This window comes from Danio rerio, chromosome 3, assembly GCF_049306965.1.
Source record: "Danio rerio strain Tuebingen ecotype United States chromosome 3, GRCz12tu, whole genome shotgun sequence".
Taxonomy (NCBI): Eukaryota; Metazoa; Chordata; class Actinopteri; order Cypriniformes; family Danionidae; genus Danio; species Danio rerio.
The window spans coordinates 4,388,105-4,402,465 of NC_133178.1; the positions used below are offsets into that span (position 1 = coordinate 4,388,105).

The 14,361-nt window shown below is 43.0% G+C and overlaps 1 protein-coding gene and 2 long non-coding RNA genes across 10 annotated transcripts in view; 1 reads left to right on the top strand and 2 right to left on the bottom strand.

Moving 5' to 3' along the window:
• The window catches only part of LOC141381098 (uncharacterized), a 77,587-nt gene that overhangs the window by 6,057 nt on the left and 57,169 nt on the right, over positions 1-14,361 (bottom strand). The gene's annotated exons all lie outside the window — the stretch shown is intronic.
• Positions 1,423-14,361, bottom strand: part of LOC100333266 (uncharacterized) — a 29,891-nt gene continuing 16,952 nt past the window's right edge. The window contains exons 1-5 of one of the 8 annotated variants that reach the window (XM_073943914.1): positions 12,487-12,567; positions 7,359-7,420; positions 7,193-7,278; positions 6,226-6,333; positions 1,423-2,986 (exon numbers count right to left, since the gene is read on the bottom strand). In XM_073943914.1, the coding sequence (XP_073800015.1) occupies positions 1,746-2,981 (1,236 nt within the window). In that variant the 5' untranslated portion in view covers positions 2,982-2,986; positions 6,226-6,333; positions 7,193-7,278; positions 7,359-7,420; positions 12,487-12,567 and the 3' untranslated portion in view covers positions 1,423-1,745. Of the gene's footprint in view, positions 2,987-6,225; positions 6,334-7,192; positions 7,279-7,358; positions 7,463-12,486; positions 12,568-14,361 lie in introns of those variants that run through there. The other 7 variants (XM_068218571.2, XM_073943911.1, XM_021472683.3 and 4 more) reach the window with 7 other exon arrangements.
• LOC141381103 (uncharacterized) overlaps positions 10,091-14,361 on the top strand; it is a 76,574-nt gene continuing 72,303 nt past the window's right edge. Inside the window, exons 1-2 of the long non-coding RNA XR_012400723.1 lie at positions 10,091-10,398; positions 12,192-12,280. This is a non-coding gene — a long non-coding RNA (uncharacterized lncRNA). The remainder of the gene's footprint in view (positions 10,399-12,191; positions 12,281-14,361) is intronic.

A 14,361-nucleotide genomic window follows, 5' to 3' on the forward strand; every position in this document is an offset into this window, starting at 1 on the left:
ACACTGTAAGAAAAATCCGCAAATTGACAGTTTTCCATATTTTGTGATTCGTGTTTTTTATTTTTCCGTTTATTTCTGCTTTTGATCTGCAATATGGGAGCTTGATCTTTCTTCTGACAACTTTTAACCTTGAAAAGTTGTAAAAAGTGACTTTTATGAACCTGTTTGATAGTTTGCAGTGCTATATTGTCTGGGTTGGTGTTGTAAATGACGCTACAAAATTCTCATAACAAACTGCAGCACATTTTCTGTTATTTTACAGACTTCTCTAGATATAATTTCTTATACATTATTATTTCAAACTCCTAAAATGTCACTAAAAGTCACTTTGTTAAACTGTAGAGTTGAACTTTGTAACAACATTGTGTTTGACTCATCGTTGCACCTCCACAACAAATACATCAAATAATCATTGGGAAAGCTCTTACTGTAGTATTTCTCACGTTACATGAGATCTGCTTACTTCATGTCTGTCACTGTGCTGTTTATCTGATGCAGCCGAGATGGAGATTCAGGCACACTCTGACAGGCACATGGGAACGGTGGGCGGGGAGAACTACCATTAAAGGCACAGGCCGCAAAAACAGCTACAGTGTTCTCAGAGCAGAAAATCCAATATTTTGAAAGCTATATTAAATAATCTGATGTTTTGAGCTGAAACTTTACCGACACATTCTGGAGACAAAAAAACTTATATTAAATTTTGAAGTGAAAGAAGTGAAATATGTGCCCTTTAAAACTTTGTATAGTCAAAAATATATAAAAGCAGTACACATTTTTTATATTTTTAATTTAGTAGAATTTTTGCAACTTGCATACTTGCAATGCACAATTGAAAATAAAATAAATTTGCTATACAACAACGTATATTTTTCACAAGGGCACTTAGTGTGGAAGGAGTCAGCTTTATGGTCCAAAGGTTGCAGGTTTGAATCCCTGCAATGCCAGAAATTGTTGAGGGTGTGTGTGTGTGTCCTTTAAGGCTGATTTATACTTCTACGTCATGCGCATGCTGACGCCTCAAAAATTGAGGCAACCTCTCAAAAAAATGTAACCACATGTCTCAATGACGCATAGCCCAAGCTCTGTGATTGGTCGGCTTTATAGCACTGATGAGTGTTGGCGTGGGTAAGAGCCACACGAACCCATTGGAGTGACTTTTTACAAGTGTCATGTCCCATGAAGGAGCTCCAGATAGAAAAAGTTTTATGTTTACCTTATAATTAAAGTTATTGCATATCCGTCGGCTCCCACCTCAGGTGTGCGTCGGTGGTGGCCACGACGAGGGGTATGCGACCGCGTGAAGGCTGCGCAGGAGCATATGCATGGGCTTGAAGCAGAAGTATAAATCAGCCTTTACTGTGTGTACAGTTGTATAGGTTAAATGCAATGGCCAAATTCTCAGCATAGGACAAACTAGTTATTTGCTCAAATACTTTATTCACAGTTATTACAGAAGTATACCACTAGTATGCTCATGAGTTCACTGGAAGTACAAATGAAAAATGTCATTGTAGACTAGTTACTACTACTACTACTACTGTTACACTTATAGTACACTGAAAACATTCTTTTATATACTAAAAATGAGCCAATTTAGTCTCAACACTTTCAAGTATACTATTAGTACATAGCTGTTAACACATCAAGTACGCCTAAAACATACTTTTACATTACTTAAGAACAGTTAGGCTAAGTCATTCCATCAGCAGAGAACATTAAAGCTGAAGGTCAAACTCATGGATCTAAACCTGATTTTTGTAAACATCAATATGAACCCGAGCTCGCAACTTGAGGCTCTCCAGAAAGGCTTTGCGAATGTAACGGGCTGGGACTCCCCGAGGCACAAGGACCTGGGAAATGATGGTGCCTGCGTAAGCCTTCCGTGACGTATTCAGCAGGACCTGTAGGTTGTAGTATCGTCGATTGTTGAGGTTTACGGGACTCTTTAAATCAATACGAACAATGGGAGAGTGTATCAGATTAGACCGGGCCTCATCCACCAGATACCCATTGTGCCATTGATTGATTAAGGATTCCACCTCTTGTCTAAACCGACGTCCATCAGCAATGTCCCTAGAAGCTGGCTCAGCAGAAATAGTGGTCGTCACCCTCTTTGACGTTTTGCATGTCACAATGTCCTTGAGGTTGTTTTCAGGGGTTCTGCTGCTGAGATGTGTATCAGTGACGTAGGAGCACTCTGCAGGTTCAATGAACCCACAGTAATCACGTTTGTTCTCTGAGTTCCAGCACCAGTGGTAACTTTTGCCATGTAAGCCACAGGGGTGATCTGCGTGACAGGGTATGCCTCTAACAGTTACACCCACCTCTGGAGAGCAGAATTCCCAGCTATTGACAGTGTCGCACCAGTAATAATTGTTCTTCTTAGAATACCGACATTCGTTAATGCAAACATCATTTTTATGAGTCCGGTGGTGGAACATCTTTGGCTCCGTGAGCCCACAGTAACCCCAGCCACCCTCCACTGCACACCACTTGTAGTCATTATTGTGCTTTCCACATGGGCTGTCTTCTTTACACTGTCTGTTCTTGTAATCTGTGTTTTCATTAGGTGAACAGAATTCCAACTCATCTTCGACCACACAATAATAGTAGCCTTTACTACTTTGTCTACACTCACTGGAACAGAGGGCGCCTGTTTGAGACCCCTGATGTTTGTTGTCAATACTTACCAATCCACAATATCCCCACTGAAATAAACCAACATTGCACCAATAGTAGTCATATCCATGCTTCTCGCACCCTTCGCACTGCCTGCCCCAATAGTCCGTGTTTTCTTTAGGTGAACAGTACATTAGCTGGGACTGTCCATCTTTATCAATAGTCTTGCACTTGTACTCGCCCCAGTAGACCTTGCAGTCTTCAACACAGCGCGTTCCTAGATAAGTCCAGAAGGTTTTCCCAGCACTCAATGAGCAGAAGATGAGGAGCAAAACGAGAGAGATGTTCATACGCTCCATTCTTTCTGTCAAAAGGAGAATGAAGTGAATAAGACAACATGCTGTAATAACTTTCATTCAGCCTCATTTAACCCTGAGGTGAAAAGCACATACATACATAACCAGATCATATCCCTTTTAAGTAAATGTGTTCAAATTAAATTAAATCAACTTTATGGGTGAGGCAACCACATAATTGCTGATGTGATGCTGGTGTGTGTAGTTTAGTATTCACTACAGATATGACTAAATTAAGAGGTGAGTTGCGCGCGACGTACCTGAAGAGCGATGGGGGTGAGTTGTGCATAACGTACCTAAAGAACGATGGGGGTGAGTTGCGCACGACGTACCTGAAGAGCGATGGGGGTGAGTTGTGCACAACGTACCTAAAGAACGATGGGGGTGAGTTGCGCATGATGTACCTAAAGAGTGATGGGGGTGAGTTGCGCACGACGTACCTGAAGAGCGATGGGGGTAAGTTGTGCGCGACGTACTTGAAGAGCGATGGGGGTGAGTTGTGCATGATGTACCTAAAGAGCGATGGGGTTGAGTTGCGCACGACGTACCTGAAGAGCGATGGGGGTAAGTTGTGCGCGACATACCTGAAGAGCGATGGGGGTGAGTTGTGCACAACGTACCTAAAGAACGATGGGGGTGAGTTGCGCACGATATACCTAAAGAGTGATGGGGGTAAGTTGTGCGCGACGTACTTGAAGAGCGATGGGGGTGAGTTGCGCGCGACATACCTAAAGAGCGATGGGAGTGAGTTGCGCGCGACATACCTAAAGAGCGATGGGGGTGAGTTGTGCACGATGTAACTAAAGAGCGATGGGGGTGAGTTGCGCGCGACATACCTAAAGAGCGATGGGGGTGAGTTGTGCGCGACGTACCTGAAGAGTGATGGGGGTGAGTTGTGCACGATGTACCTCAAGAGCGATGGGGGTAAGTTGTGTACGATGTACCTCAAGAGCGATGGGGGTGAGTTGCGCGCGACGTACTTGAAGAGTGATGGGGGTAAGTTGTATGCGATGTACCTGAAGAGCTGGGAGGAATGCGGTGGAGAGGGGTGTGCGTTGTATCAAAGGACTGGGCGGAAGACGCGTGATTTCTGAGAGGTTATCATTCGTTTGCGGGCATCCGGGAGTCTCTATGCATTTGCGGGAGACTCCCGGAACCTCCGGGACACTTGGGACGTCCGGGTTGTGTCAACAGACGATGCCATCGTACATTGCCGATAGACATCACGATGCTGAGCAGGCTTCGCTATTCTCCACTCCGCCCCTGTCACGTGACCACACACATAAGGATGTACCGCTGGATCGTGTCTCACTATAGTTGTATATGTGATATTCAATTAATCTTGTCTCAATCTACCGACTCTTCAGTCTTTTGAATCTATAAGGTAACGTGTCACAGCGTCCATACACTGCTTCAATCTTTTACTTTCATGCTTATACTTAGTACTTAGTATACTTAGTAGCCACTGACACAGGACATTGCACTGTTCTTTTGCTCTTAGATCTTACAGCTGCTTTTGATACAGTAGACCATACGCTATAAGTTTCTTGTTTAGAGCACTGTGTTGGTATGTAGGTTCTTGCCTTGGAATGGTTTCGGTCATATTTATCTGACAGAAGCTTCTCTGTTCGCCTAGGCGAGTTTATGTCCTCGTCAGCACCTCTTTCATGTGGAGTAACCCAAGGTTCCATTCTTGAACCCATTCAGTTTTCCTTATTTCTGCTTCCGTAAGGGTCCATTTGTTGAAAGCATGGGCTTTCATTTCATCTTTATGCAGATGACCCACAGCTTTATTTGCCCTTTAATAGGAAAGATGCTGGGTCCATAACACCATTGTTGAACTGTCTTAAAGACATTAAATCTTGGTTGGCACTAATTTTTTAATGTGCAATGAAGAAAAGACAAAAGTGGTGGTATTTGGGTCCGGGGGAACTCAGGATTGTCTGGATCTTGGTGTGTTAAATCCTTTCGTGAAATTTAATGTAAAACACCTGGGTGTTCTTATCGATAGTGACTTCAAACTGGATAAACAGATTAATTCGGTAATTAAAGCTAGTTTTTTCCAATTGAGGCAATTATCCAAATTAAAGTCTTTTTTGTCTTTTTATGACTTTGAACGGGTTATACATATTTTTATGGCTAGGTTATTGTAATGCCCTCTGTGTGGGTATTAGTCATAGCTCCATTACTCATCTGCAAAGGGTGCAGAATGCTGCTGCTCATTTGCTGACAGGGACACGCAAGCGAGACACATTACACCCATACTGGCTTCTCTTCATTGGCTTCCTGTACAGTTAAGGATACATTTTAAGGTTTTGGTTTGGGTGTTTAAAGGCCTAAATGGACTAGCACCAAGATACTTGTCATCATTATTCCAACTGTACTCTCCATCAAGGGCACTTTGATGTGCTAATCATCTACTTTTGGCTGTTCCACGCGCAAGGTTAAAAACCAGGTGGGACCTTGCCTTTGCAGTGGCGGCCCCCAAACTTTGGAATAATTTTCCAAAAGTTTTTCAAGTAATTTTCAAGTTCGGCCCCCCTTTCTGTTTTTAAGTCTAGTCTTTAAACCCATTTTTACTCTTTGGCTTTTAATACCATATGAGAGTCACGTGTCTGTTGTATTTGTCCTTTGTTTTAAATGGTGTATGTGTGTACAGCACTTTGGTAAGCACTTGTTGTTTTTAAAAAGCGCTTCATAAATAAACTTTGACCTGACTTGACTTGTAATTTTAGCCAAAACCTCAGATACTGTTGATTGGTTCCTGTTGGTTGTGAACCTTTTTTACCAACCAAGTTTGTTGACGCCATTATAACGACACAAATCACTTTGCTTATTCATGCGGAAAAAATGATTGACAGGTGGTAATTTGTGTGTACCTTACCTTTATTTATTTATAATTTGGTAAAACAAAGAGCATGCGAGTCAGGTACTTGAAATGGTAGGCTAATTAATATTAATAATGGCTAATGGTAATTAATTCCTTATGAATTAAATAATTATTTATAAATAAGTTATTCACCGCCACCTACAACGACAATGCCATTGTCCATCGTGATGTTTATGTTAGACATTGTACGATGCCAAATTGGTTGACATCACCCAACCCTAATCCCAATGTCAAGTTATAGCCTAAAATATTCTCACAAATTACTTGTTAAATGTTTGTCGAATCTAAACTCCTTGGAATTCACTATTCAATACAAATTATTTAGAAAATACTATATATACAGGGAAAAAAACTCACATCTTCTTAAGTAAGGACTTAAACAGAAACAAATATATATACTCACATCAACAATTTTGTTAAGGCCTTTCAGATAAAGATGAATCTGCTGCTCAGATTTTCGATCTTCTGTTTAAAAACAAACACACAAACAACAGATTTCAGAATATACTTTTCAAACAGAACAGCACTGAGACATTTTATTGACACCAAAGACATTCATTCATTTTCTTGTCGGCTTAGTCTCTTTATTAATCTGGGGTCGCCACAGCTGAATAAACCGCCAACTTATCCAGCACGCTTTTAAGCAGCAGATGCCCTTCTAGTCGCAACCCATCTCTGGGAAACATCCACAAACACACACACTCATACACTACAGACAATTTAGCCTACCCAGTTCACCTGTACCGCATGTCTTTTGACAGTGGGGGAAACCGGAGCACCCGGAGGAAACCCAGGCAAACGCAGAGATGACTAAGTCTCTCCATAATATAAAACCCTGAGAACTGTTGTGGAAATCCTTGAGGCGAGACCACAAGAATGACCAGGCACTAAAACAATAAACATTCTGATCTGAGAAAAGATCAGCTATGAAAACCAGATGTTAAACTGTCTTAGTCGCCCACCTTGAGCCCCCCTTTACTTTCTCCACCAGTGTAGAGGTTTTTAATATGGTGCATCTTGTAGCTCTATACTCATGTTTGGTATCATCTTAAATGTCTCTGTGTGAGTGGTAAAGTGGTCGCAATTTCCCTGTAATATTTCACTTGCACTGATGTGGGTTTCGGCTTTGATAAGATCTTTGGCAGATGCCCCACCCCAGAGGAAATGATTCACACATCAACTTATTACCAGGCAAGGGTCTTTGTGAAGCTTTTATTGTCTTGAATTTATGGCTGTTTGAGTATTCAAGTCATTCATATTGTAGCCAGGATACCCCGTTGTGTGAGTCTCTGAGCTCTGCATCAGAGATTAAGGGCCTACTCACACTATGCTATCCGAACAGTGTCCAGGCCCGTTTCCCAGATTGTTTGAGAAGTGTGAGTGTGCTGGATCGGGTTCAGGCACAGTTCACTTACAGGGAAATATATACAGGGAAAAAAACTGTCAAATCTTCTTAAGTTAGGCCTAAAACGTAACAAATATATACTCACATCAACAGGTTTGTTAACGCCTTTCAGATAAAGATGAATCTGCTGCTCAGATTTTCGATCTTCTGTTTAATAACAAACACACAAACAACAGATTTCAGAATATACTTTTCAAACAGAACAGCACTGAGACATTTTATTGACACCAAAGACATTCATTCATTCATTTTCTTGTTGGCTTAGTCGCTTTATTAATCTGGGGTCGCCACAGCGGATTAAACCGCCAACTTATCCAGCACGCTTTTAAGCAGCAGATGCCCTTCTAGCCGCAACCCATCTCTGGGAAACATCCACAAACACTCATTCACACACACACTCATACACTACAGACAATTTAGCCTACCCAGTTCACCTGTACCGCATGTCTTTTGACTGTGGGGGAAACCCAGGCAAACGCAGAGATGACTAAGTCTCTCCATAATATAAAACCCTGAGAACTGTTGTGGAAATCCTTGAGGCGAGACCACAAGAATGACCAGTCACTAAAACAATAAACTTTCTACTCACACTATGCTATCCGAACTGTGTCCAGGCCCGTTTCCCGGGTCGTTTCAGAGTGCACTGAAACGGGTTCACTTGGGCTTTGGCATGGTATGCTTGTGTGTGAGTGCAAAACTCAGACCCTAAAAGTAAGTGACTTTAAGGGACTGTTTCATATGGATTTATGAATCATTCCTAATGTTCAATGAACGCAAACTGTCGTAGTTTATTAAATACGCAAACTCCTCACTGCACCACAGCTGCGGCTTCAGCAAACCTCCTCATTCCTGCAGCACGAAGACTTAAAGACTTTTTGATTGTTCAGGCGCATTTGACTGTACTGAACAGCGTGGCACGGCAGCATGAAGACCTTTTTAACATTAAATCACTGATAGTTGTATGGAGATGACTAAATTAACTACTCTTTTAGTATGAATGAGCAGGAGGCAACCAGACTATTTAACTATTATGCTGCGTTCACACCAGACGTGGAACGTGCGTCAAGCGCGAGTGATTTACATGTTAAGTCAATGCAAACGCGCGAATAGACATCCTGCGGCGCGATACGCGCGAATGACGCAAATTGCGCGAATGACACGGGGCGAATTGAGCGTTTGGCGCACTTAACGATCGTTTCGCGCGAATCTCTCGAGTTCGAAAATCTGAACTTCATCGTACATTCGTGCCACGTTAACCAATGATAAGCTTGCTCTTGTGGGGGCGTGATTGTGACGTAGAACCTGTTGTCGGTGTTCCGAGGGAAATCCTCCAGCCCTCACTGACAACAGTTCATCAAACTCGGCTTGGCTCAGTCAGAAGCACCGCTGAAAGCCTCCGTCATCCAGGTTAAGTTTCTGGAGGAGTTTATGAGCTCACAGAGCTGGATGCACCTTTGAAAGTGTGTAGTGGACTCAGACACGACCCTAAACGTATCGACGCTGTTTTTCAGTCTTCATAAAGCACATAAACACTGTTATTTTCTTCATAAAATCCATGTTAGCCTTTTAGCTATGAAGCTAGAGTCTTCGGGCAGACAGAAGCCCTGCTCATCATGCGAATCCGCATCTGTTCTGAAGTGAATTTGACACGCGAATGAAGCGGGGTTTGACGTGTGATTGATGCGGGTAAACTCAAATGTTCACGCGGCTATTTACGCACGAATAGCGCGATTTATCCGCGCGTTCCCCGTCTGGTGTGAACACAGCATTAGTTAACCCTACATCCTCTGACTAAGTGAAGTTTATTTATAAACTAATGTCGAGAGGATCACGTGCTTATGATTGCTTGCGGCTGGTCCTGCATTATCCAATTTATGATTCCTAAGCCACTATAAATACCCCAAGTTCCATATGACAGCCATCTTCATTTTGAAGAATCCCCCCTGAACAGCAAGAACATCACTGCTTCTAGTCCTTACCAAGCCAGCCAATGTTTCTGTGCGGAGTTTACAAAGTCTTTCCGTGCTCACGTGTTTCCACCGGGGTCCTCCCACCGTCCAAAAACATGCAGCTTAAGTTAATTGGCTAATCCAAATCAGCACCATAGACATGCTCCTAGTAACTAGTTATCTCTTAAGAGCAATCACTATCTGTTCATTAGCTACTACCCCTGCTGAAAAATCCAGCTTAAACCAGCCTAGGCTGGTTGGCTGGTTTTAGCTGGTCGACCAGGCTGGTTTTAGAGGGGTTTTGGCCACTTCCAGACTGGTTTCCAGCCATTTCCAGCCTGGTCTTAGCTGGTCTGGCTGGAAAATGACCAGCTAAATCCAGCTAAAACCAGCTTGACCAGCCTGGTTTAAGCTGGACATAACTGGCTTTGGCTGGGCTCCCAGCCTGCTAGGCTGATCAAGCTGGTTTTAGCTTGACCAGCCTAGCCAAGCTGGGAGTCCAGCCAAAACCAGCTATATCCAGCTTAAACCAGGCTGGTCAAGCTGGTTTTAGCTGGATTTGGCTGGTAATTTTCCAGCCTGACCAGCTAAGACCAGGCTGGAAATGGCTGGAAACCAGCCTGGAAGTGGCCAAAACCCCTTTAAAACCAGCCTGGTCGACCAGCTAAAACCAGCCAACCAGCCTAGGCTGGTTTAAGCTGGATTTTTCAGAAGGGTTATTTATTCTGTACAATATTTATTAAACATACATATCAAAATATATCGATGACGATGTCCAAAAAGACGTTAATAACATTAACATCCGTCGTAACCATTTATGGTTTGCCTAGATTGTGTGTGCCTAAAACATGTGTGGTTCTGCGGGCTTGCAGCTGGATATTATTATTGGATGCGGCGGCAGGCGAAAGTGTAATTCCAGCTTGAGGGGAAAGAAGTCAGCAGTCTACACGCTTACAGTGGGCGATTCATTCGTTTGTTAAAGGAAGGATCAGAAAAGACTGATGTATGAGACTTGTGAGACTAACTTTAATGGACGGACAATACACCAGGGGTGCGTGCAAAATAAGGCCAGTTTATTAGGTACAAAAGGCAGCCTGCTGCACGCCGAGGAGGAACACTTGTGAGCGCTATAACCCCCTGGCTGGAGATGTGATCTTTGGGCAAAGCAGAGTACAGGTAAGCCCTGAGAACAAATAACGTTAACACTTCAGGCAAGAGGTGCCACAGCAATGATTGCAAATAGAAATGATCTAAGTTACAGCTGAGAAGGGAGAAAAGCTCCAAAATGAAAGATAATTACTGAAATCAGACCTGGCCCGTGACACATTTCAGAAGTGTAAGTCTCATTGTTTTCTCTAGCATGCGAATGATGTATTTAATTGTGTTTTGTTACTTGTAACCGCTTGTACTGTATCAGGTTAACTCTTTATATTCTCATATCGCGTCTAATGTCACGGTTGAAAATGCGACGCTTGCTGCTTTGTTTATGGATTTTAACGCGTTTGTGAGCACAAGTTCCACTGCCGTTTGTCGTTGCTATGGCCGCCGTCAGCTGTTCTTACACGCGTGCAGTGGTCAAGGTTCAGAATAGTTCAGCTTTTGCTGCTGTGTGGATTAATACTGAATGTGTTAATGGAGCAATATGCTGGTGTTTGACTACACTGCTTTTGGTGGTAAGGTGTCTGAATAACACTGTTGAGTAAGTTTTACTATGAAGTGTGTTTCGGGCGTCTGCTGCGATCGGATCCAATGCTGGGGACCCAGGGGCTTGACAAACCACTCTGGGCATCTGTCTTGCTGAACGCTGTCGACCAATCACAACAGGCTGTCATCGGTCCAATCAGCGCAGATTAGCTTCGCGCTAAGGAGGAGTTTGGGAACAAATGAATCATTGAACGGTTCATATGGGAGTCACTGGGATAATTCGGTAAAAAATAAATGCAGATTATAAGACCATGAAAGTGTTTTTTGACCTTGCATGCAGATCAGCCTGTTGTTGGAGATCCAAATAACCGAAATATGACCATATTTCATGTATAATATGGGCTCTTTAATGTATTGGGATTTACAGTACTCTGTTGGTTTGAGTTCTCCATTTATTGGGTTTCACTGTGTTCAAATTGCTTAGTTTCCTCAAATGGAGTAAGTTCACAGCACTCACTAGCATTAGTTTTTGAATTTAAATGGTTTGTTGCAATCGGTTTCCTGTAGCTGTCAACGTAAAGGGTTTTATTTTCCTTAAAATGTTTTGTTGTTTTTGTAAAAAACATATTTTGGTCATGAATCATTTCATATGTTATTAATGCTATTGGAAATCTATTGCATTCGAAATTGGATAAAAGTGCCCTGCTGAAAAATCCAGCTTAAACCAGCCTAGGGTGGATGGCTGGTTTTAGCTGGTAGACCAGGCTGGTTTTAGAGGGGTTTGGCCACTTCCAGGCTGGTTTCCAGCCATTTCCAGCCTGGTCTTAGCTGGTCAGGCTGGAAAATGACCAGCCAAATCCAGCTAAAACCAGCTTGACCAGCCTGGTTTTGGCTGGACTCCCAGCTTGGCTAGGCCAATGGGTGTCACGCTGTTTCCGCATTGTCAAAATAATATGAAGATGTCATGATGATGACGATGCATAACCATGAAGACATTAAACTTTGAGACATCAGTTGAAGCGTGATTCTTTTGATCGGAGGAAAACATTCAGGAGCCGTTACAGTTAGCTTCACTTGTGTTTTACAGTGTAGAAGTGATTCTGTTCATAGTTTTTTAACAATAGTGTGTGGATTCATACCCTGTCTGCTGTTTTTGCTGCTAAAATAAGTGGAAATGATTAAAGTATTGATCCGAGTCATCCTCACAAATTGGAAATATGGAAACAGATTGAAGTTATTTTTGTTTCCTCAAGATTCTGAGATGTGGTAATAAGATTTATTATAGCAAACTTGCTAATGAGAACAATATTGCTTGCATCCAACAGATTTTTGCTCTGAAAGATCACATTCCTGAATACATCGATGAAGCAAGCCACATGAAGCATTTTAGGGAAAGTTTTTAAAGCCAAATCAGGTAATGTAGTCATTTAGCATGCCCAGATTGCCTGTATATTCTGCAAATAAACATTCTCTCATCAACATTTCCCTTCATAAAACATGTGTTCTGTCTAATCAAAACCTCTATAAGCTGTGCTTCTGATAAAACCAATATTCCCAGGCTGTCCATAAAACTGTTGGTTAGGTTCAATAAAACAGATTTAACAACATAAAAAGTCAAACCTGAGGAAATCTTGAATCCAGACGGCAAATGGAGTTTCCTGGTGGGTGTTGAAGATGTCGCGGGGGTCTTGGAAATGTTTCCTACTGCCTATTCCTCAACTGTACTTATGCTGCACAAGGTGTGCGTTAACCAATCAGAAAAGACCACACGTCAGCTCAGTATTTCCAGCGAATCACACGATTAAAAAAACAAAAAGAGCTTGAGGGGGAGGGGGATGTTACGGGCTGGACAAATGAGAGACAGACTGGAAAATTTGAAACACTGAAGAGGTTCGTAATTCAAAGCGTTATGAATCTTTTCTTCTGTTGAACGCCAAAGATATTACGAAGAATGTTAGTGGCAGCTACTGATTTCCATAGTATTAGTCCTAATTTTAGGAAGTGGTTATACCAAAATTCTTTAAAATGTATTGTGTGTGTGCGTGTGTTTAGTAAGTTCTTTGTCGAAAATTTGTCGTGATCTTTAAGTGTGACCAGTTGATTGACACCCTTTATTAACCACAGAGCCCCAGTCTGAAGGTACACACCACACATGCACTAACGTACAGAAAGTAACACTTCCTTCTTATTCACTCTTCAAAGTCACAACTTCACATTTTATGCTGCACACATGTTGAACTGGATAGCAAAAACTCTCTGCGGCATTATGAACGCTCAAGCAAAGGAGCCAAACATTCCAGCTGATTACAAACAGTTGTGACTGCATAACACTCACTCACACACACACACACACACACACACACACACACACAGAAATAACTTTTCACCTGTAGACTAAACATCTTAGGATGAATTTTTCCCGTAAATCCCTCCCTGCATTTGAGTCCGGCTCGACTTTTTTATGCCCCTGGGGCCGGGCTTCAGGCCAATTTTCACATCACAGCGAGCACGATTTTCACAGTCACCCAAAATGGGGTTCGGCTCCTTTAAGAGACATCCAAAAATGGTCATTTTTTTTTGTCAGCTCTGGAAGTCAGGCAGGTTGAGTGGTTCTGAAAGATTAGTTGGCTTTGGCAGAGATTCTTGGAGCTCAGATGGTGCCATACGTGGCTCTGGAAGGTTTGGCTATGGCGGCAGCAGATCTGCCAGCTCTAGCACCACAGACTCTGATGGTTTTGCTGGAGTGGCTCTGGCAGTGGTTGAGGCTTTGTGAGCGGTTCTGTTGACAGTAACTCTGGAGCAGGTGGCACCGATAGCTCTGATTGTGGCAACTGGCAGTTCAGGCGCTCACATGGTGGCATCTCTACAGCGTTAGCTCTTGCGGTGGTGGCGGTTCTGGTAGCCATGGAGCTCAGGTGATGATGATTCCTGACAGTTTGGATCAGAAACCATGAGAGGGAGTGACTCAGGACAGGCAGCCATATTGTGAGCTGACTGTAGATTGTCGGCGGCAATCTTGAGAACTGGCATACAGACGATGATCACCATTTGTTAGTGTTGACAGACTGGCAGCGGCCATCTTGGAGACTGGTGAACTGGCGGCAGATAGCTTAGGAGCTGGTGGATGACTGCTGGTCACTAGGACTGTGGAAATCATGAGCGTTGTGGTGGCATTGCCTGTACTCGCCGGAGCTATGGAGCAGCACGAGAATCTGTGGGTGGAAGTATCGCTGCAGTTGGAGGATCTGAACATGCTGGAGCAGGGTGGGAATGAGGAGCCAAAGGCCGAATGAGCACCGAGGTCTGTGAATTGCCACAGCGGGCGGGTTGACCTGCACACAACAGTGAAAGACATGGAATTTCACCTTCATTGTCACGACAGAATACTAAGCCATCAATATTCCAGCTGCTATGGACCCAGCACGACCATAAGTTTGCCTGCATCAACGTAAATTTTCCTTCAAAGACCACAATAGCCGCATTTCCACTATCGGG